The sequence below is a fragment of the Chrysemys picta genome, chromosome 2, assembly GCF_011386835.1.
Source record: "Chrysemys picta bellii isolate R12L10 chromosome 2, ASM1138683v2, whole genome shotgun sequence".
Lineage (NCBI taxonomy): Eukaryota > Metazoa > Chordata > Testudines > Emydidae > Chrysemys > Chrysemys picta.
In genome coordinates, this window is record NC_088792.1 from 184,792,794 (window position 1) to 184,816,755 (window position 23,962).

The following is a 23,962-nucleotide window of genomic DNA, read 5'->3' on the forward strand; positions in this document are numbered from 1 at the left end:
AGCAGATGCAGAGCACATGCAAGGTACTCTTCTCCTGACCTGAGGCTTGTACCTGAGCACAGCTGTAACTCCCTGCCCCCTCTGGAAGGGGCCCCCCCCCAGGCGTCTGGGGAGGAGCACATGACCATTCCTACCCCTCTCTTGCGTCGCCCCTGAGGGGAATTAGAGACTCTCTCCCATTCTTGGGACTTTACTCTTTTCCTCAGGGGTCCCAGCATAATACTCCTTGCTGTGGGCAAATATTTTAACAATCTGAGCTACACAGAAAAAATCATTTCCAAGAAGCATGTCAGCCAGGAGGTATTCCATCATCCCCACAGTCAAAACACTTTCCAAATCTCCCCACACCACATGAGTTCTAGCTAGTGGCACAGGGTATCTCGTTCTGTCCACATCTACAATTTCAGCCATTTGACCAGGTAATATGCTGGCATCTGGGATCGCACTCTACTTAACCCAGTGTTTCTCAAACTTGGGCCGCCGCTTGTGTAGGGAAAGCCCCTGGCGGGCTGGGCCAGTTTATTTACCTGCCCCGTCCGCAGGTCCGGCCAATCCTGGCTCCCACTGGCTTTCCCTACACAAGCGGCGGCCCCAGTTTGAGAAACACTGACTTAACCAGAGAAATAGGAGCCTCTGTGTCCTTCCATCCTAAATATTCCCTGCCATTAATCCTGACAAACCTACTGTGTTCCATATCTGGTTCTGCAGAGCCAATCTCACAAAACCAATATAAGTGACAAACATCTGAGGAGCTTCTGTGCTCAGCAACAGCATTAATATGGGCTATTTGCTGCCTGCTTCCTCCCAGCACAGGGCATTTATTCCTCAGGTGATCAGTAGAATTCCAGTGATAGCACCTTTTGGGTTCTTCTGTTTTCACAAGAGGTTTGGGATGAGGATTAGAGAAATGATTTTGGGGAGGTGAGTGCCCAGCCTCGTGGTCACTTTCTCTTTTTTCCCAGGGGTAAAACCCTTACCCACTTTCCCATCAAATCTTTCATCTTGTTTACATATCCCCATTACTCATGCCAGCACCCCTCTTAAAATTTCTAATTTCACTCGATATGTTTCAGGAGTAATCTGAAATTATTTCAAAACTAATTTTTTGAATTTTCAATAATATAAAGCATCCTGAATTGTCATTTCATTTAATATATTCAGAGCTTTACCAGTTAACTTGGCAACAAAAGTGGGGATTCTCTTGCCATCAGGAATCTGATGAATCACACACAGCCTTGCAAATGTAGTGAAATATTCTGCCACGTCATCTCTCTTTGTATGCAGGACACAATTGTTCCCATTTGTAGATTTTTGGAGAGGTGGGAATCAGTGGTGTGGGCAGGGTTTGGTTCTGCTTTTCTAGCAAGTCCAATTGGTGTTTTCTGTCTCTCTCTTTTTCCTCAGCTTCCTGGACTTTTAGCTCCAGGGCCCACTGATACGCTAACTTCTGGGCTTCAGCTTCTCTCTCTTTCTCTTTTATCTGTAGATCCTTTAGTTCCAAGATTCTCTGATGTTCTTTCTATTTTTCTGCTGTCTGCAGTCTGTACAACTCCAACTTTGCAACTGTATTACTCACTCATTTTTCTGCTTTTTATATCCCTACTTCCCTTTCCTTAAATAAGCAAATAGAAAATAACAAACTTGTAACCTTCTCTTTAATTGTTCTCAGCCACCACACTTAAAGTCTCACTTAAAATCTCTACACCAATGGGTGAATTGCAAATCTCTCTCAGAACAACAAGCTGTGCATTTCACCCTGCTTGCTGCACCACTGTGATGGACTTCCCGGGGTGTAGCGTGGACTGTGGGACTGCTGAGCCCTCTGTCCCACCAAACCAGTGTATCACTCTCACACTGTGATGCTGTTGCTAAGCCACAAAGCTCTGGCAGGTACTGCACTTACAGACATCCGCACGCAGGGACACATCCAACTGAGTTACATGAATGCTTTGCCAGCCACTCATGAACCAACAATAGAGATGCTCCAGCCAATTCCCCCCAGTCTTGAACCCCAGAACTATACTATCTTGCACTGGTTAGAAGCCTGACCGACGTAAGTTCATTGCCCATCCCCCCATGAATCTGGAGAGGACACATGCTAGCCTTTGTAAACTGAGCTGAGATTTCCCAAGCACTTCAACCAAAACACACTGTTTAGGTAAAATATAAAACAAATGTATTAACTATAGATTGAGAGATTTTAAGTGATTCTAAGTAGTAAGGGTAGAGATCAAAATTGATTACTTAAGAAACAAAAATAAATTTGCAGTCTGAGTTCTACAAACTAAACAGGATTTGAATCAAGCAGATGATACAAGCAGGTTACAGATCTTCAGCACACAGGTTGGGACTCTTTTCCAGCCTGTGACTACCCTCCTCAGTTCAGTCTTTGTCCTCCAGAGATTTCTTCCAGGTGTTGCGTTGGGATGGGGAGAGATCAAGTGATCATGTCACTTTCCCTCTTTTATAGTTTTTTTTAGCTTGCTGGAAAGATCTATGCCTGTGATGTGGAGGTTGACCCCCATTGGTCAACGTGCTTTCTCTGAGAAGTCTTCTGGAATGGCTGCTGGGAGAGTGGATTCCCTTTAATGGGCTATCACCATGTCTGGCTACTCCATTATTGCACCTGAAAAAGCTAGTGGTGGGTGTACCCAATCTCACAACATATTTCAATAACGCGCACACAGCAAAATTTCATAACTTCACATACAATGATAGCACATACAATCCAACAGGATATTAATGTTCAACAGATCAGGACTTTTAGAATGATACCTCAGAAGGCATACTTTATACAAAACATATCATAATTATATGTCCAGGGTGCTACTCTGAGGTACAGAGTGTCACAGTAGATTTTCTTTTCTTTTAAGTTGGCTTTTCTTCCTCCCTCAATCATCTCTTCCTCAAAAAAGGGAGGGGGGGGGAAGAAAGACAGCTGAAAATGGGCTGCTTTCCTTATATAAAGAAATAGCACACCCTCCCCTCCAAGTTCATCGTTTGTTTAAAACTCAATGGGCTTTTTTCACATGGCTTTGTGTCCTGGCTTCTCTGCAAATTCAGTCTCTTTCTCTAGTGAAGCTGAGCCATGCCTATTTTGTAACAGTTAACGAAGGGGAATGTAGCCCATCTTGCTAGGATCAACCATCACAGTTGCTATCCTGTGACTGAACAATAAATTGTATATGAACATAACAGCAGTCACTTCAAATTGCAGTGATATGGAGGGCAGAACAAGAAGAGACATGTTTCTACCTATCACTGCCTTTTATAGACATTCCATTTGCCTTACCACCAGCCTGTTGGGTGGGCCTCTGAAGCTGTTTTACTTTGTATGAATAATTAAATAATAAAACAATAAATAATATGGATTTAGAGTGGAATGAAACTCCCATGTCATAGGTGAATGCCATAACCACTGGGCCATAGGGTATTCTGGGATGGGCGTCTCTCATTCTTTCCTGTTGAAGCTATTCCACTTTGTATAAAATAGTTGAATAATCATTGGGCCATGAGAAAGTGAGTGAGAGAGAATAACTTTATAGCCTGGTGGTTAGGTTCCATGTGATGTGGAACACCCAAGTTCAGGTTCCTGCTCCAGTGAATATTTAATTATCCATACAAAGTGGCAGAGCTTCTACCGGAGAGATTGAGAGAGGTCTACCCCACAGTAGCCAATAGTTTGGTGGTTAGGGCACTCACACAGGAGGAGAGAGACCTGGGTTGAAGTCTCTGCTCCAGAGCAGGAATCTGAACCTGGGTCTCCCACATCCCAGGTGAGCTCTCTAACTGTGGGGACTACTGGGTATAAGGTATGGAGGAAGGGGTGGCAACACCTTCTCCTCTACCTGTTTTGTGAATCTAGCCGTTGTTGTTTTTTTAAACCACCAGGTTTAAAATGCCTGGAAATGAAATGTTTAGTTTCAAGTTGAATGAAATAAAATTTGTGTTGACTTTTTCAATTCACCTTAGGTCGAACCAGTTTTTTTCCTCCAGAATTACCAATGAATCAAAAAATCTGTTATTCACCCAGCACTACTCTCTGTCAGTCTGCCTCACTTCTGGGAGCAGCGCTGCCTCCTTTCCTGTTACCATTGTATCTGGATCATCACTGAGAGAAATCCATGGTTAGAAATGCTGTAAATTTCACATGGTTGGTGACATTACTTCTGATAGAATTGAAATGAAGGACTGATCTTTGGTATTCAAAAGAATGGATTTATCACATTGCTAACAACTTTTGCTTGGTACATATTATTGTTTCTTTAAATACACCACATCCTTTAATTAGGGCCACTTAGGCTTAAGATTTATCTCTATGGCTGGGATTGTTTTGGTTTGCCAATTCTTAAGCACCTGGGCTGACTTTACTATGATGACTGATATTCGGGTTTGCCCTATAACTCCACAAAGCTAATATGGGGACCTTTTTGTTGTATAATGTAGCAATCTGGTATGAACCTTCTCAATCCCTTGCTGGTGATGGGAATTGGAAGTAACGTGTTTGTAATCAAGTTGTATCCCAAAAGCTTGGAATTCAGATCTGAGGACCTTTGGATCATGGTTAGTGGCTTTCATCTAGATTTAACAAACAATAAAAGATGCTTTTTAACTTTTTCTGCTGATTTGTGGAACTAGAGAAAAGTAGAATTTCTAGAAATCTAGAGAAATAGTAAAAGGTTATCAGATTGGTCTAACCCTGTTAATTTCAAAAGCTAGTGCTGTGGTTAAAGGAGGTACTTTTAACTGTCTAGTCATTCCTAGGCAATTCGCATGATCCCATCTTACACCTTCTACCATGTTTTTTTTGTGCCACCAAACTGGCATTTGAATTTTGGGAAACTCTAGTGTCCTTCATATGTATCCTTTTCAATCTGTCGGCCTAGAAAGCTGCAATACCATTGTCTGGAGGCCCTATCCTGATAAAATTGCATGTGAAAAACATTGAATTTCCCTAGCTGCTATCACTGGACATAGCAGCAACTGAAGATTTTACATAGTTGAAACTGATCAAGGTAATCAGTAAACAAAAAATAGGTGACATCTTCATATGAATTATCATATGACACTAGCTGAAATGCCACTCACACGTCAGCCTTAGTCAAGAGGGTCAGTGCTGGTGAAGAGCCTTAAAACAATTGAACCGCGATTTGGAAGTTGATAATCCAAGTGAATCCAATGGATGATGATTTAATCCCCTGGAGTTTCCTCAGGGCTCAGGGTGGTTGAGGGCCTGCTGTTTTGGGCTTCGTTCTCATCTCTTCTTAGTAGAGCTCTGACAGAGCCTCACATGCCCCATGCTGCCTTTCTGTGGCGGCCTGCTGATCTCTGCTGCTGCTGCCTTAAGTTAATGTAATGTAATGTAATGTTCTAACTAGACTCACAGCAACACAGATCTGCACCACGAACATCAATTTAAATTAAAATGGACTTTTAGAGCAACTGAAACGCCTCTCTCACACACTTAAAATTATTTTGACAATTTTGCTTTATTTACCCATTTCATAAGGATATGTTGGGAATTAATGTATAGACAGGTTTCAGAGTAGCAGCCGTGTTAGTCTGTATCCTCAATGCATCCGAAGAAGTGGGTTGTAGCCCACAAAAGCTTATGCTCTAATAAATTTGTTAGTCTCTAAGGTGCCACAAGTACTCCTGTTCTTTTTAATTTATAGACAGTGTTTGCAGACAGGAAATGCTGTGTAAAGGCTACTTATTTATTATTTCTTTCCTGTCTCCTGCTTGCAATGCTGTAATTGTTTTGGAGTGAAGTAAAGAACACCTCTTCCAGAAAAATTACATTGTGTACTTTGTGTTACTCATATAAAAATAAGAAATATATTTTGTGGGGTTTGGCAAATGCCTGATTATGTGGTAATCTGGTCCAGAATTATATTGCTTTGGAACATAAATATTGTGTTGCTAAACTGTAAGATGACTAAAGGAAACTTTGGAGTGGCCCATTTTGTGCCTCACAACAAATGGTTAAAAAGGTCAACAATTAGATTCCTGTTAATAATTACTTAGCCACCAGCATAGCTTTTTTTTTTTTTAAGTGATTTCTCACTCATCAGCTTTGCTGGTTGTGCATGAGATCTGTGCAGAACAGTGCTATAGCGTTTGAATGTCAAAGCGGAAGCCAAAAAACTTCATTTCTTAAATATGAATTTAGCTTTTTTCCCTAATAATCAAAACATCTGAATAAGGTAAAACTGACACTTCAGGTTTATACTGAACTGATTACTCAGCAATGGGAGCAATTGGCGTCTCCCCCATGCACCGAAGGCTCCCAAAGCAGATCCATAGTCCTGTCTCAGGAGTTTGCCCTTTGGAAAAAGTCTCATTATTATTGATCAAGTTTTTCCTTTTCTCCATTTTTTACCAAAAACTAAAAGAAAAATAAGGCTCCGAAGAAAGGAAAAGTGAGAGAAAAAAGGGGAAAAGTTTAAACAAGTGGTAAAATCCTATTTAGCACTGAGCTACTGATATTGGGCAAAATCTTCAAGGTTGAATTAATACAAACACCAGATATATGTTCACAAATCAGATATTTGCATGCACTTCTGGTATTTGTGCATATCTGACTTTGAGCATTTGACACATTATAGAGTAGAATAAAAATATTGAAAGATTTGGAAATATATCAGCATCATCTCCCAGGCATACCATATCAATTAATTTCTTTAGAGTGTATGGTGATTTCATTTGTGTTTTAATTACTCTATATTGCACTTTTTCTTAGTTCACATGAATTAAAATTAAGGACAGACATTGCATGAATAGAATTGATGTTACATGTAATGACGTAATGTTTTTTATGATATTTCTTTTTTCTGGGTGTGTATGTGGTATTTCTGTAACAGACATAAAAATAAACAACTCCCACTCATGAGTCCCTGTTTCACAGCAAACATCCTTCCAACTGAGGATGACTGGGTAAGACTTCAAGATAGGACTGCTCCTTTATTGGCTAAAAGGAACATGTTGAGAAACAAAAGGCACTCATCAAATTCCCATTTCCACCCACCAAACTGAGACACTGGAATCTAGACTCTAATCAGCTCCTTCCAACATGGCATTGCAGAACACTACAAATGGATTAGCCATATTCCATAATTATATGAAGAGGCATTTTTCTTCTACTATGTATTTTCTGATATTTGGGACTTTCTTCCCTGCTAAAATGAAGACCTGTCTTAGATACTGTGATTTTTTTAATCTATATTTATAACATCGAAATATTTCTGGCAGATAACATTTTTAGCTGATTATTTATCCAACATTTCAAATACTGGATTTGAAACCTTTCATAAACGTTAAGGTCATATGAGACCATTATGATCAGCTAGACCAGAGGTGGGCAAACTACGGCCCGCGGGCCACATCTGGCCCACGGGACCATCCTGCCCAGCTCTTGAGCTCCCAGCCAGGGAGGCTAGCCTGCGGCCCCTCCCCTGCTGTCATCCCTCCCCCACAGCCTCAGCTCGCCGTACCGCCAGCACTCTGGGCAGTGGGGCTGCGAGCTCCTGCCGGGCAGTGGGGCTGCGAGCTCCTGCCAGGCAGCACGGCGGCATAGCTGGCTCCGGCCGGGTGGTGCGGCTGCCAGTTCTGGTGCTTGGAGCGGCATGGTAAGGGGGCTGGGAGCCGGGGGTTTGGATAAGGGGCAGAGGGTCCTGGGGGGCAATCAGGGGACAGGGAGCAGGGGGCGGTTGGATGGGGCAGAGATTCTGGGGTGGGTGGTGGTCAGGGGACAAGGAATGGAGGGGTTGGATAGGTGTGGGAGTCCCAGGGGGCCTGTCGGGGTGGGGTGTGGATAGGGGTCGGGGGACGGTCAGGGAACAAGGAGCAGGGAGGATTGGATAGGGGGTGGCGTCCCAGGGGGGCCATTAAGGGCGGCGGGTCCTGGGAGGATGTGGTCAGGGAACAAGGAGTGGGGAGGGGGTGTGATTGGGTTGGGAGTTCTTGGGGGGACAGTCAGGGGGCAGGGGCAGGCTGTTTGGGGAGGCACAGCCTTCCCTACCTGGCTCTCCATACAGTTTCGGAATCCCAATGTGGCCCTCAGGCAAAAAAGTTTGCCCACCCCTGAGTTAGACTAATTTCCTACATAACACAGGCCATAGTATTTTCACCCACTAATTCCTGAATCAAGTCCAATGACTTGTGGTTGAAGTAGAGCACATCTTTTAGAAAGACATCTAGTTTTGTTTTAAAGACTTCATATGATGAAGATCTCCCATATCCTTTGAAGGGGTGTTCTAGCAGATAATTATATGCACTGTTAAATATTTCTACTTTATTCATATAATTTTCAGCCTTCAGCCATTGGATCTTATGTCTTTGTCCATTAGATTAAAAAGACCTCTAATATCAGATATTATATTCCTGTGTTAATTATTTATAGATCTTATTGAACTACTGAGGATTTTTTTCTGGTAGGGAATGTGTGCTATGAAGATGGTATAGGATGATGCAGGCACTGAGAGTAAATGTTGTACATAGTAAACATTCTGATATATTCAATACTGAGACTACAACAATGTGAGCAAAGTTCTATTATTAGATAAATATGTACTACAGTGAATTGTTCTTCTTTTTAAAATAGTGACATACTACAGTATTTATCATTTTTTTCAACTTTAGCCAATCCATGATTAACATGTTTTGTTTGGTAAAACAGAATTGTTCAGAATTATTATTCTGGTATGTTAATGAAGAGGTGCTCATTTGCAAATAATTATTTAGTCAACAACTACAATCTGGCAGCTTGTTTAAAAAAAGACGTTAAAATGCATAGCCACTGGTCTGCTATATTGAATGTGCTGTTGCAAAAAAACATTAAACCGTCATATCACATTTATCACTTTTAATGAATCTTTCGCTTTGGTCCCCCTGTAAGCCCTTGATGATATTCCTGTCATTCAACCATATGCCTCCAAAAGCATCAACTGTTCTAAAGTCTTAACATACCTTAGGAAAGGGGGGGGGGGGACCTCCAGTGTCTAATTTTTGATCATCTATAAGCTGCCTTTAAAATAAAAGAAAATCATATTACCATATCTTCATTAACATTATCACCCTCTGACCATGTTCTGATGTTTGTATTAGCAGTCTTGGATTCATGTATTCAAAGGGAGTTCTACTTATCCTTTTGAAAAGAAGGCTGATAAATATTTATACATTTTAACTCTTTCAGGCAGTGTTGCAATTTTCTATTTTTAAAGCCATTAAAATACTTATTGGAGAAATTAGTTGATGTTAATTTTATTCAGTGGTAATTTTCCAGCTTTTAATATGCTGAATAAATGGATTATCAGCATATTTTGCCTTTAAAAAAAAGTTTTTCTTTCCATGTTATCCATTTTGCTCTGTTCCTCTCTTCTCCATGGGCAGTAGGAATTTTCACCTAAAATGGAGATATAATTTTGCTACCCTTTCATCACATGAAACTATTGTTTACTGATTCAGGGTGCCTCTTTTCTTATGTCAATAGAAAGAAGGTGCTCCATTATTGTGGTCTATGCATTCTCCTATCTAGCCTCCCCAGAACTTTGCTCTTTCCCTGCTTTCCATCATCTGAAAGCTAACCAGCATGTTTTCCTGTCTCTGATGCACTGAAGCTGTGTCTACACTAAGGCTGGCTATGTCTACACTTAAAACGTGACAGTGGCACAGCTTCAGTGGCTTCAGTGTAGACATTGGTTTATTTACATAGTATAAACAATGCTTTAGTATGAGAACCTTGCCCCGATGCAAAACGTGGAATTTGCTAAAACGAAGATACCTAAGATTTTGTCTACCAACTTTTTTGTGTGTTTGTGAAGCTGTTAACAAAAGAATTCAATAAAACAAGACTGTATATAGTTGCTTTAGCAACTGCAACATCATATAGTACTTACATCACCTCTAGAATATTTAGCACATCTTAAAGAATTGCATTCACTAATACTAGCCATGAACGTGAGTAGTTTTCAGTATTTTAATAAGGGGAAGTTAAAGGGATATAGCGTTTTAAAAGACTGAAATATCTCTAAGCTTGGTAGGCTCATTTCACCAGAGGTCAGAGGTTTTTTAAAAAAAGATTGAAAGATCCCACAAAAGAAAATCTGTGTTCACCATACAGCTGGAATGCATGTGAAGTTGGAGTATGGGTGTAATTTGCTAATATTTTACAAGGATTCATTTAAAACTCCATCTTAAGTCCCTGGAAATCACCAGAAATGGAAGGTTTCCTATACTTATTTTTTATCACAAAACTGACACTTCCCCAAAGGCAACCCATTTACCAGTGCACACCTTTTCCATGTCTGATGTTTCTGTTTGTGAATCATGGATCCAAATTTCAAGCATGAAGGGAGGGGGGGAGAAATGTAGGACCACAAGACACCTACATAACATAACACCTAACATCTTTTCTTTCATGTATACTTCCTCTTTAGAGATTTGTACATGGTTGGGTTCTTTTGTTGGATGACATGAAGAAATGAGGTTTAGTGGTTTTAATCACAATTACATTAAAGCAGTGGCTGAGGAGTCAGAGAGTGGATGTTCTAAACATTAATTCTAAACATAATACTTTGTATTTCTGTAACAACCTTCATGAGTTAGTATTCACTATACTCTCTGAGCTATAGAAATATTATGATCCACCTTTACACATGTGGAAACTGAGGTGTGGAGAGGATATCTAATCTACCCAAAATCCCACAGCAAGTCAGTGGCAGAGCTGGGAACAGCACCCAGATCTCCTGCCTCCCAGTTCTGACCTTTACCCACATAGGCTGGGCTTACAACGGAGCAAGCCGAACAAGACAGACTGGAGTAAATTCCACATCTCTGAGGACTTTTTTTCATATGATAATTTCTTATGTGGTTAATCAGACTTGAAAATATAATTTGACAGAACTGATATAAAAATAAACTAAAATTCTGATTCCCTTTTAGAACAGAGGAGCAATGAAAAGGAAAGAGAGCAAAACATAAACTTACAGAATTTAAAAGGAAGCAGTTACTTTGAGGACCAGTTGTCGTTTTTAGGTCACCGCTGACATCTCTGAATATAATTTTCATGTGAAGTGCATGGCAGGGCTTGTATGTGCTTGAAGAAGCTACATTTTCACAGCAGGAGACCAAATCAGAATGAAGCAGTCAGATGCAGGTGCACAATAATAGAAGCAGGCTATTTACCCTGAAGCTTGAGTACTGGGGCCAAGAAAGCAGACGCACTCTAGCTCCAGCTCCATCGCGCGCGCTCTCGCTCTCTCTCTCTCTCTCTCTCTCTCTGGTAGCTGTGCCAAAAGTATTCATAAGGGGACCAAATAATTATTGTTCAGTTGTGTTTAATGAGATGCATTGCCCACTGCTGAACGACTGAGGCACTTTCTTTTGTTGTGCTAATTAGATACTATTAGAGCTGGCTGTCTTTAACTTATACCTAATCCTTCCTGCTTGCTCATCCTCAAGCCAGGCTGGCAAAGGGTTGAAAGATGGAGGTTTATACTATGTGCATCTGTTGTATAGACCTGTTTTAAACTCTTAAATAGCGTAGCTGTAAGAGGCATAGTATGTGTAGCATGTGTGTACAGTTTATATACACATCACGGAAAATAAAATCATTGCAATTTAACATTTAGAGGCTGATCAGTCTAATAAAGCTAGTCTAAAAGTGCCTTATTTTTGGATCCTAAGCATGTCATTTTTGTTCATTTGAATTTACAATGAAATAAAATGTGAAAGCTTGGTAAAGTCTGACTGTTTTGTGCTTGGAATTCTAGCTTGTCCTAATGAGAGCTGGTACCTTGACTGTGCCCAAAGCTCTTATCAAAATAGCAAACAACCTGAAAAATGTAAGTAAGGAAAAATCACGGATTGATGTAAAGCATAAAATGGCAGTATTTGCAGTGCTGGGGCTAAGCTGCCAAAATGATCTAATTGGTGAGCTCAGTAGTGTCCAGTGTCTCTGTTTTGTTTTTTAAATGCATGAAATTTGTTTAAAAATACAGTTTTCATTCTCTGTGTAAAAGGTTGGTAGTCTGTTTTCCTAAATTGTTGGTTTTGTACATAAGGCAGCATGCTCTGGAGGACTATTTATGGGACTAGGAAACTCCTGAGTTGTGGTCTTGATTCTAACACTTGTTCACTGTGAGGCCTTGGAAGTTTCACTTAATCTCTGTTTCTTCAGTTGTAAAATGGATCATAGAGGTGTTGCTAGAATTAATAGGTTAATGTTTGCATGATTCTGAAGATGCAAAGCCCTATGTGGGGTTAATATTTTGGTGATATGCAAATATAATTTATCATACAAATATAATGTAGAAAACAACAAAGGGGAAATCCATCCATTCTGCCATCTGGAAGTGGCCAGCATTGATAACACCTTCCCCACACCCTCATCCCAGCAAGACGGAGGTCATCTTATAAGAGTTCTAATATGGTATTAATTTTACTTCTTTAAAGCCTCCTTATGCTGATATAATCTTTATACTAATATAATTGCATCCACGCTGGGGGTTGCACCACTTGACCTATTCCACTTTCAAACTGGGATAGTTAAAGCAGTACAAAAATTGTGTGTTGACAAGCCCCAGAGAAAACACTGATGGTCTCTGTCGGAGGTTCTGGCTCCAGCTTTATAAATGGAGAAGTTGATGTTGTACAAACTGGATAAGCAGTATTGGATTGCAGAAAACAGAGGATGGCAATAGAGAGAGTGTGGGGGAAACGTGAACTGAAGGAAAAAGGAACTTAGTATGTTTGGTCACATATTTCTATGGAGAGAAATTGTTAAGAAATCTTTGACATGTTGCCTTCATTCCTCATAGCTTTGTGCACACACTTGTGCTCTCTCTTGTCACCTGGCCCCCCACCCGCTGTAATGGGAAGAGTGAGCAGCTAAGATGCTTAAATGAATACTACAAAATGCTTAATTATAGTTCCTGAGAAATTTGGTCTCTACTTGCTAAAGATAATTTTGGTCCCTAAGAAGTAGATGCAATAATTTGAAAAAAGGAGTTAGGGGATGGGACATAAGAATGCTCCTTTTCATTAACATTGTTATTAAAATGTTTATTAATGATTTAAATATTGAGACATTAGAACAATTTACACTGAAAAGACGGGGCATTCTAAACTATCTGTTGCTTAAATTAGTTTAGGCTTTCTGGTAAAGAGGGCTAAAAATATTCTTGCATCTATTTATCAGAATACTCTGTTAGCACAACAAAAGCTTGCGTTAGAATTTCTGTTGAGCGAGACATTCACTGACTTCAGTGGAAATTGGATTAAACCCTACCAAGATTTTGTCAGTGTAAGGCACTGGAGATAGCTATCAATAGCTTACTTTGCCTTACATTATAAGGCCTTGTTTTATGACAGCATTGTACAACATACAGAAATGCAGGTGTTCTTAAAACCTTTCTAAAAACTACTTTTAGCCCAAGAGAGGCTATGTAAGCATCCCCACCCCCAAAAAAGCGCAGCTTTGCGTGTGCCTGAGAAAAGAAGAATGCATAAACAGTCAGAAAAATTACTGTATTCCCTGAAGAGCATGCATCACATGCTCTGGCTGTTGTGAGTGATTAATCAAAATGGAAAGGTTATAATTTTCATTAACTAAATAAGAATAGGACCATACTTTTTCCCCCAAGTGTAATTACAGTGGTTCATTGGTGACATTACACTGCAGTAATTAGTCTAAATGGGTATATGGGGTCAGTCTTTTGCAGTGACACTAGAAATATTATTTCATAGTTTAAGGTCAGAACCTTGTATTTAACATATTCCAAGCAGCTTTGATAAAAACTAATCTGACTAAAGCCAAAAAAGATGTTTGACATTTCCCACCATTTATTCATTTTAGAAAATCAGTCAGCTGAAAAAATTGCATTTTATGATATTCAAAAAAGGAAAAGCTGAGTTACAAAATTGTGTCACAATTTATTGTAGGATGAACAAAAATGATATATAAGTTTATTGAAATAATTTGGTTACCTGTTATGAGATTTATAAACTGCCTGGCAACTGTTGTTTGTGGGAGGGAATGGAGCAGTAGTGCTTGTTGAACTCTCTGTGCATACAGTGTAACTGAGAAATTAGCATTTGTCCCACACAAGATGTCCGGCAGGTCTACTGCTGCTGCTGTTGCTATTTTTTAAATTGTAAGAATTGTTCCTGAGTAAGTTGGAGTCATTTTCTAGACTCCAGAAGTCAGCTTTCACATATACTTTTGAAAATAGACAAGAGGAGAAAAACAATAATAAATATACTAGTTTTCATTTATGGGTACATATGTGAAAAGGCAGCAAAGATGACTGTTATGACTTCTGGCTTGTTATCCACATATTTAAATCTTTCAAAGAAGAGGTAAAATTGAGTATTCACAGTATGTTGCACAAATTTCAGTTTTGCTAGCTACATTCTGCCTATGTATATTTCTCCTTTATTATAATTGGAATACACTGTGCTCATTTTCTGTCTTAAAATGATATGTGACCATGTAATGTTGTAGTTCCCATATGCCCAGCAACATAATTGATTAAATACAACTTTGTATTTTCTCCTCTTTTCCCCATGTTCGCTAGAATTTTGAACGTATTAATTCTATGACTACTCCGTGGATCAAAGGGGCCTATGTTCATTGTGCCCAGGTATGCTCCTGATGGCCTTGGTCAGAATAGCTGGCAATGCATGTATGAAAAAGCCACGGCTTATTTCAAATGACCAAAACCATTGTGTTCTCTACTAAATGATCAAAAACTTTGTGTTCTCTACAATTCTTTTTCACATATGAATAGTGATGCTTTTCCCCCCTCCAACTAACAATTTCTAACTCTGCCTTATAACTTTTTAAGTTGATTTATCTGTTAGCACAGACATTCTTAATTACAGCAACAAAGATGACTTTCAGTTCCTTCATTCCTCTGCATTTATTCCCAAGAAATCGCCCACTCAAACAACAGCTGCCATCCTAAAGGCTTTGGCTTTCCTTTGGGCTGATGTTATTCACATATGTTATCCTTTGACTGCAGTCTCTTGTCCAATTTCTCTTCCGCTGCTGTCCTTTTTACACTGCACCTGTCCACCCCACTGTCTCGAGGTATGATAAGAGGGTCCCAGAAGCAGCATTTATATGGCTCCAGCTGGAACTCCTCCAGCTCAGCCTTGTCTTGGACCCAAGGAAACGGAATGCTTACTAAACCACCTGACATATGTGAGATAGTATAGAGAACGTTAAGCAATTGGACTAGAACTGCCAATACCCAACAGAAGTTGGAGTGGGTTGATGTTGCTGTGGTGATGAATCGGTATATTTTGACAGTAAGTTATGATGTTGGTAAACATTGCAGTACAATGTCAGGACATGAGTGACTGGTCATTTTTGACCTTCTTCAGTACCATACAATGGCAAAGTGTTGCCCCAAAAATGAGTACTGCTGGTCTGAAGCTTCCTCCCACTCTTCGCAAAAAGATTACCATGGGCCCACTTCCTGCTGAAGTACTGCAAACTCATTCTGGATTCCTGTGGGGCCTTAAAACTCATTGCCAGAAATTTCACGGAAACAACAGCTTATGTACCAAATGACTGGAGGATAGCTAATGTGATGCCAATTTTTAAAAAGAGCGCCAGAGGTGATCCCATCAATTACAGGCCGGTAAGCCTAACTTCAGTACTGGGCAAACAGGTTGAAACTATAGTAAAGAACAGAATTTCAGACACATAGATGAACATTATTTGTTGGGGAAGAGTCAACATGGTTTTTGTAAAGGGAAATCATGCCTCACCAATCTACTAGAATTCTTTGAGGGGGTCAACAAACATGTGGACAAGGGGGAATACAGTGGATATAGTGTACTTAGATTTTCAGAAAGCCTTTGACAAGGTCCCTCACCAAAGGCTCTTCAGTGAAGTAACCTGTCATGAGATAAGAGGGAAGGTCCTCTCATGGATCAGCAACTGGTTAAAAGATAGAAAACAAAGGGTAGGAATAAATTATCAGTTTTCAGAATGGAGAGAGGTAAATAGTGGTGTCCCCCAGGGATCTGTCTGTATTATTCAACGTACTAATACTGATCTGGAGAAATGGGTAAACAGCGAGGTGGCAAAATTTCCAGATGATACAAAACTACTCAAGATAGTTAAGTGCAAAGCAGACTACAAAGAGCTACAAAGGGATCTCAAAAACTGGGTGACTGGGCAACAAAATGGCAGATGAAATTCAGTGTTGATAATGGCAAGGTAAAGCACACTGGAAGACATAATCCCAACTACACACATAAAATGATGGGATCTAAATTAGTTGTTACCACTCAAGAGAGAGATCTTCGAGTCATTGTGGATAGTTCTCTGAAAATATCCACTCAGTGTGCAGTAGCAGTCAAAAAAGCGAACAGAATATTGGGAATCATTAAGAAAGGGATAGATAAACAAGACAGAAAATATCATATTGCCTCTGTGTAAACCCATGGTATGTCCACATCTTGAATACTGTGTGCAGATGTGGTCGCCCCATCTCAAAAAGGATATATTCTAATTGGAAAAGGTATAGAAAAGGGCAAGAAAAATGATTCGGGGCATGGAACAGCTTCTGTATGAGGAGAGATTAATAAGATTGGGACTTTTCAGAGATGACTAAGGGGGTATTTGATAGAGGTCCATAAAATCATGACTGGCGTGGAGAAAGTAAATAAGGAAGTGTTATTTACTCCTTCTCATAACACAAGAATTAGAGGTCACCCAATGAAATTAGTAGGCAGCAGGTTTAAAACAAACAAAAGGAAGTATTTCTTCACACGATGCACAGTAAACCTGTGGAACTCTTTGCCAGAGGATGTTGTGAAGGCCAAGACTATAACAGGGTTCAAAAAAGAACTAGATAAATTCATGGAGGATAGGTCCATCAATGGCTATTAGCCAGGATGGGCAGGCATGTTGTCCCTAGACTCTGTTTGCCAGAAGCTGGGAACAGGCGACAGGATGGATCACTTGATGATTGCCTGTTCTGTTCATTCCCTCTGGGGCACCTGGCATTGCTCGCTGTCGGAAGACAGGCTACTGGGCTAGATGGACCTTTGGTCTGATCCAGTATGGCTGTTCTTATGTAAGTAGAAAGCTCTCTGTGGCCTTTAGACATGCACTTGCAAAACCCTTCTGGGGATTTGAATTGGATAATTGTTACACTGAGAGAAAAATAGCATGGAAAATTTGGGGACATAGTATTGTTACATTAGATCTGCTTTACTAAAACTTTAATTTCATCATTATTTGTAATTACAGAATTCCCTGAGAACCATTGATAGATGCTTAAACTGTGTTATAAATAACTCTCAAACATTAAAATGTGGGCAAACAAGCACAGTTTTGTCCCTGTAGGAGTCTTTCTATCCTAGTCTCTACCAGCTCTTAATCCATGATTATTTCTAATAATTTTTAAAGAAGATCCAAAAATTATGGTTAGTGTGTTTTTTCTTCACTACTTACTACTTGAACTGTGTAAATTCAATCAGTTTATCTGGGTCTGTCTAACTTTCTCAGAGTGATTGTTTCATAGAAGGACCTCACAGTTTCTATGCAACAGCCATGTCTCAGGATGTGGTGGAAGTGATTTTTCTTTCTTTAAGTGACAAGTGGTCTTTAATGGAGCTTTGTTTACATATACTAAATGCTTAAAAGCTAGGACATGTTGATGAGTCTCAAAATGGGGGATAAGAATAAAAGCAATAAATAAATTCAGTTTGCTGAGAAGCAGTAATTTGAAGAATTCATTTGTCAAACAAGTCAGAAAAAATCCAGTCTACGTTCAGATAAAACGTTCAGCTACAATTGGCCCAAGCGAAAATTGTGGATAAGAATATCCCTGAGCTAGGGAAAAGTCCAGATCTAAACTTCTTAAGGCAGCATAAGAATGCATCAAACCAAAACCACTCATTCAAACACCTCTGAACTTTGAGAAAATTCAGGTCTTGATTTATACTTGATTACTCAGGCCTATCTCTAAATACACTTGGCTCCCCATGCTCAACTTTTTGGCAATGTCATAAAATATGATTTGGTGCCTTTTAAAAGATATTATTCACAACGGGCCATGTTTGGCGATAATAAATATGTTATAGCTTTTTTTTCCAGTGATTATGCTCCCTTGAATGTTATTGAATCTGTGTGTTTTGTTAAAAGATTTCCTCCTCATAGTCAGTCTTCTTAATCCAGGAGTGAAAAACTGTGATGACTACACCTGTTGCCATGGGAACAAATATGATGTCACAAATACAGCATTGTGATATCGCTGCGGAGGGAGGAGGAAGATGGTCTGTGAAGGAATAAACCATTTTTGTTTACACACTGTCTTGGGTAGAAAATGTGGTTAAAGTGTTCTGAAAAATGTGAAAGGTGAATGGACTTGTTTTATCCTTCTATATCTGGAGGTTTTCCACAGCATCACAGTTCCTCATCACTCACAGATGGTTATTACTATTTCATTGTATCATTGTGAAATTTCAACAAATTTGGATCTGGCAGCAGCCTGTGTCTAGCTCATTTTTACAAATTATTGCAAATAATACAGAAAGATGCTGGGGCTTTGTTTGCTTTTGTGGGGTTGTGGACAAAGGTGTATGTCTAAAATATTTTGATTTCTGACACCCTATTCATAATGAGTGAAAAAATCAGATTGACTTTTTGCGTTGAAGTTTCACATTTGAACAACGTGTATATTACACCATGCAATTTCAAACTATGTTAATTTCATGTAATCAAATGGTCAATATTATCTTACAGGCAGTTTAATTTATTTTATTTTCTTGTTTTAGCTGCTAATTTAGCCAAAGGCATTCTGTTAAATTCAAAAGGAAGTTTCTGTAGGCATCCTCCCTCAGGTAGTATTTTATGGGTTTTACTCTCAGACTCATCTCTTTACCTTTCTATTTTCCAGGTTGGTGAGAGACAGAGAGTTCTGGTAACAGAAGAATCTTTTGATTCCCAGTTTTATGTTGCTCACAATCAATTCTACGAGCAGGTACAGTAAAATAAATATACAAAATTAAAATCTCAATAATTTTCTTTTTACTTTCTGGTAATCTCCCTAAACAAGGCCAACAGTAAAAGTGCTACAGTTCAAAAGACAGGCAAAGGAAAAAATGTTGCCCGCCAAGAGGGGTACAACTCTCTAGACTCATTAATGGGAGATTCTGCATCGTGGTGTTTTGTAGCTGTGAAAATACCATAAATGAATTAAAAAATACGTAATGGATATTTGTGATTTTCAGTAAACTTTCAGATAGCACTTCTGGACACTGCAATTTGGCAAAGTCTTTGTTAAAGAAGAATAGAAAAAAGGCAAGAAAGATCTTGATTCAGAAGGAGCTTTTGCCTCTCATGTTTAGCCTCATAGCACTTCAATCTTAAATATATGCAATTTGTTTTTAAGTATTTGTTTGCAAATGAAATCCTTCCACGTAGAACACAATCCTTCTGAACTACAATTACCATGGCAGATAATTTGCCCCCAGACATTAAGGGTTAATTTAGTTTTCTTGCAATTGTCTGTATTTCACTTAACTTTTTTTTCCCCAAAAACTAAGCTAGTATTCCTTTCTTTTACTGCCATATAACGTTGCAAGCATCTGTCTAATTTTCTGCATAGTGTATGGTAGATCTCTTTCAGCATTGTGTCACCACTTGACCTTGGGTGCCTTACAGTGCTTTGCTGCTGTAGCTCCCAGCCTGGGATTCTCACAGCAAGCCTATCAGCATGCAGGTCACACCCTGAGTGTCTGTGTACTAGATAGCCCTGGCTTGCAGCTCTAACCCTAGCAGCCTGTCTACAGCCCCACTGATTTTCACCAGCCTTGCTTACAACCAGCAGGCTGATCCTAACACACTCCCAGTCCTGAATTTCCCCAAAACCATGTGTCCTGAAGTGTCCAGCCCTCACTTGGACCATTCAGAGAAATAATAAGGTTCATTGCTGCTTCAAAGAGACAAAAGCACATTACAGCTTATTAACTTAAGGGGGGGGTAATACAACCTTCCCTTCAAGCACAGCACTGAGATGGTTTATAGTAAAAATAAAACACATTCAATAACAAAATATAGGTGTTCGAATATAAGGAAAGAAGATAGAGATACAAGTAAAATGCTTTCTAGTGGCTAAGACTTGACTTAACAAGCTGCAGTCTTTATTCAAGGTAGATTTCTTGCCAATCTTCCTTTTGGCCACCCATGGGTAACTTTCTTTCAGTCAGGACCTTCCACAGAAGCATAAGGGACTGGTTTCTCTTACCTTCATAGGTGAAAGATCTTTGCCTAAGAAAGTTTCTCATTCAGTTTCCATAGACTTCAGTCCCCCCTTAGTTGAATTATCCATCTTTCTCAGCTTGCAAGAACTCTGTTCCCTTGTGTCTGTCTAATGATGGATACCAAAGATGGCTTCTGTCTTTCTCATATCTTCCAAAGTTCAATTACCTTTTTGCAAGAGGCAGGATGACCTCATGCTGCTGTTTCCTTTGTGCGGGATTCCCATCCCCTTGTTTGTAAATGGACTTCCATAGTTTTGATTCCACCATGCTTAATGCACATAGAAGACTGGTAAATAGCTTTGCCATTCCCTCCTGTATGAGAGACACCTTTTTCTTCCTTTGTTTGGATACAAAAGCCTAATAATCAATGTAATCAATGTAATTCCTTATGTAGTGTTAATACATACATTTTACAATAATATCAGTTTGTCACGGGCTTTCATAGAATATGCTTTTATAATACAGTTATATTGTATACAATTAGTTGATTCAATTGCTTATGACTTAAAGTTCAGACCCTCTGTTTTTATAGCCCAGAGAAAGTTTCTTTTCCGTTTTGAAAGCTGTCTCCTCTCCCACTTGTTAGATTAATAAAGGGGTAGGCAACCTATAGCATGCGTGCCAAAGGCGGCACGCAAGTGATTTTCAGTGGCACTCACACTGCCTGGGTCTTGGCCACCGGTCTGGGGAGTTCTGCATTTTAATTTAATTTTAAATAAAGCTTCTTAAACATCTTAAAAACCTTATTTACTGTATACAACAATAGTTTAGTTATATATTATAGACTTATAGAAAGAGACCTTCTAAAAACGTTAAAACGTATTACTGGCACGCAAAACCTTAAATTAGAGTGAATAAATGAAGACTCGGCACACCACTTCGGAAAGGTTGCCGACTCCTGGCTTAATAGCTTTGTATACCTAGATTTAGGGCAGACCTGTTTACTAACTCCCCTTGATATGCCTGGTTTAAATACACTTTAGTCATAAGTCCAGTATATATCCATAATTCTCAATACACACTATGTACACACATCATTTTTAAATACATAAGAAGCAGGAAGCCTGCCAAACAATCAGTGGGGTCACTGGATGATTGAGGTGCTACAGAAGTACTCAAGAAAGACCAGGCCATTGTAGAGAAGCTAAATGAATTCTTTGATTCAGTTTTCACTGCAGATGATGTGAGGGAAATTCTCACACCTGAGCCAGTCTTATTATGTGACATTTCTGAGGAAATGACCCAGATTCAGGTGTCAATAGAGGAGGTTTTGGAACAAATTGATAAATTAAACAGTAATAAGTCACCAGACTAGATGGTATTCACCCAAGAGTTCTGAAGGAACTCAAAACTGAAATTGCAGAATTACGAATTGTGGTATGTAACTTATCACTTAAATCCGCCTCTGTACCAGATGACTGGTGAATAACTAATTGATGGCAATTTTTTTTAAATAAAAAAGGCTACAGAGGCAATCCTGGTAATTATAGGCCCATAAGTCTAACTTCAGTACCAGGCAAATTGGTTGAAACTATAGTAAAAAGCAGAATTATCATACTCATAGATAAACACGATATGTTGGGGAAGAGTCATCATGATGGCTTTTGAAATCATGCCTCACCAATCTGTTAATATTCTTTGAGGGGTCAACAAACATGTGGACAAGGGTGATCCAATGGATATAGTGTATTTGGACTTTCAGAAAGCCTTTGACAAGGTCCCTCACTAAAGACTCTTAAGAAAAGAATCATGGGATGTCTACACTGCAGTGTAAGCCCAAGGTTAGTAGAACTCAAACTTGCAGGCCCTGAGTTTCTTAACCTAGGGCTTGAGTGTCTATACACATTTGTAACCCAGGTTAGGAGCTGCTGAACTCAGGAGCCTGGGGCTCCAGAGTCTACACTGGATTATGTAGGCCCGAATCCAATCACCCATATCTGAAACTTTCTAGCACCCTCCCAAAATGTGGCTGCTCTAGCCCTTTGTGGGAAAACTTGATTGTCCACCAAACTTGACTGTCCAGAGGACAAAGAAAGTTGACCCAGGGGATTGTGGAATTCTTTTGGCAGACTTGCAGAGCATGAGTCCAGTGGGGCTACGCCTACACTGCAAAGCAAGAGGGCTTGACTGCTGGGTCCTGGCTTGACTGAAGCTCAGACCCTCCACCTCCATGGGGTCCTGGGAACCTGGGTCTGAGCCCTGAGTTAGTGCAATTTGTGTGAAGATGGAAGGGGGGGGTAAGCCTGAGCCTGAGTGCAAACCCTGGGCTTACGTTGAAGTGTAGGCGTACCCCAAGAGGCCACAATCAAGATACGGGTGAGGCTCTGTATAAACATATGGACATTGTTTATGCCATGAAGATCTTACAGCTGAAGAACCAGTAGGTTATCATGTAATTACAGAGATGAAAACAGAAAGTGTTAGAGACTTCTAGTAGAGTTAACTTGGGCAAGTAACCTTCGGAGGTGTTTGGATTTGATTCCTGATCTAAATTTTGCAGCTCACACCCACCTCTTTTGTCTGCCAAAGGTATTACTCAGGCAGTTAAGCATAGTTAAAAAGAGCAGACCTAATGCTGAATAGCTCTTTGGGAGTACAAATGGGAGATATTACCAAACAGAGATGTTTTTTAGGGGGAAGTAGAGCATGCAGGTGAATGAGATTTGAGTTTTTCAGGTTTCACACTGATCTTTCACCAAAATTCTGCTTTCTGAATGAAATCTGTGGTGACTTGAGTCCTAAGACATTCAACATAGGAAATGTCTGTACCATCTGAACAATTTCTTTTAAAGGTTCTCGTGCCAAAGGATCCTGAATTCATGGGTAAAATGGTAGAAGTGGACATTTATGAAGCAGGGAAACATTTTATGAAGGGGCGGCCAGTGTCAGATGCCAATGTGTTCACTCCATCCATCACCAGACCGCTAGCAAAAGGAGAGGTTTCCGGTATAACAGAGGTGAGTAAAAGACATTTTCTGCTTTACTACACCAGTAAAACAGCAGCTGTTCAAGAATAATGATTCCAGGCTCTGTTTCTGTTTTCATTTATAGTTCCCTTTTTATGTATGTATGAAGTTTTAATCTTCTGACAGTTTGAAATCTGAATTTAAAAGATGTTTTTGCTAATGCCCATAGTTTTTTTTTTTTTTGCCCGTAAAGACAATAATAAACTTGTTTCTTGTTTCAGGATGTAACATGAGGAAAGAAATTATTAGCAGGGAAAAGATTCAACACCAGTGATTTATATAATCTAGTATATCTCTAACCTAGTAAACTTTAGGAAAGAGTTGTATATTTTTCTTTACCAAAATATTTGTAATATAGAATACATTAATTTTAAGCCTGTATTAAAATACCTCAATGTACATCTTTCCAGAGGTTCAGATTCCACCAGTGGAGAGAAGTATTGTATATTTCTAACATATTTGGTCGAAGCTAGACAGCTGATTTAGTCATGCAGAGAACATAAAACTTTTTTTTCTTTTTTTAAAAGTAACTTTATCCTGTATTTTATACCTTGGCAAATATGGCAGTTTACCAAGTGTTCTCTTACATGTCATGGAGCTCCTGTTGTAAAAGCTGATGGAGTGTGAAATGAGAATGTGTATCACATTTCTAGGCATCATTTGATGTCCTTTCTCCAGCAGAATTGTTAGGAGCTCCAAAACTATATGTA

The 23,962-nt window shown here is 39.5% G+C and overlaps 1 protein-coding gene across 13 annotated transcripts in view; it reads left to right on the forward strand.

The window, feature by feature from the left end:
• Positions 1–23,962, forward strand: part of CDKAL1 (CDK5 regulatory subunit associated protein 1 like 1) — a 790,609-nt gene that overhangs the window by 584,670 nt on the left and 181,977 nt on the right. For all 13 annotated transcript variants that reach the window (XR_010597970.1, XR_010597971.1, XR_010597972.1 and 10 more), the window contains 2 exons: positions 18,921–19,004; positions 23,079–23,243. Coding sequence is in view for 10 of the 13 variants with exons in the window: in XM_005281387.4 (XP_005281444.1) it covers positions 18,921–19,004; positions 23,079–23,243 (249 nt within the window). In the remaining 3 variants the exon portion in view is untranslated. The remainder of the gene's footprint in view (positions 1–18,920; positions 19,005–23,078; positions 23,244–23,962) is intronic.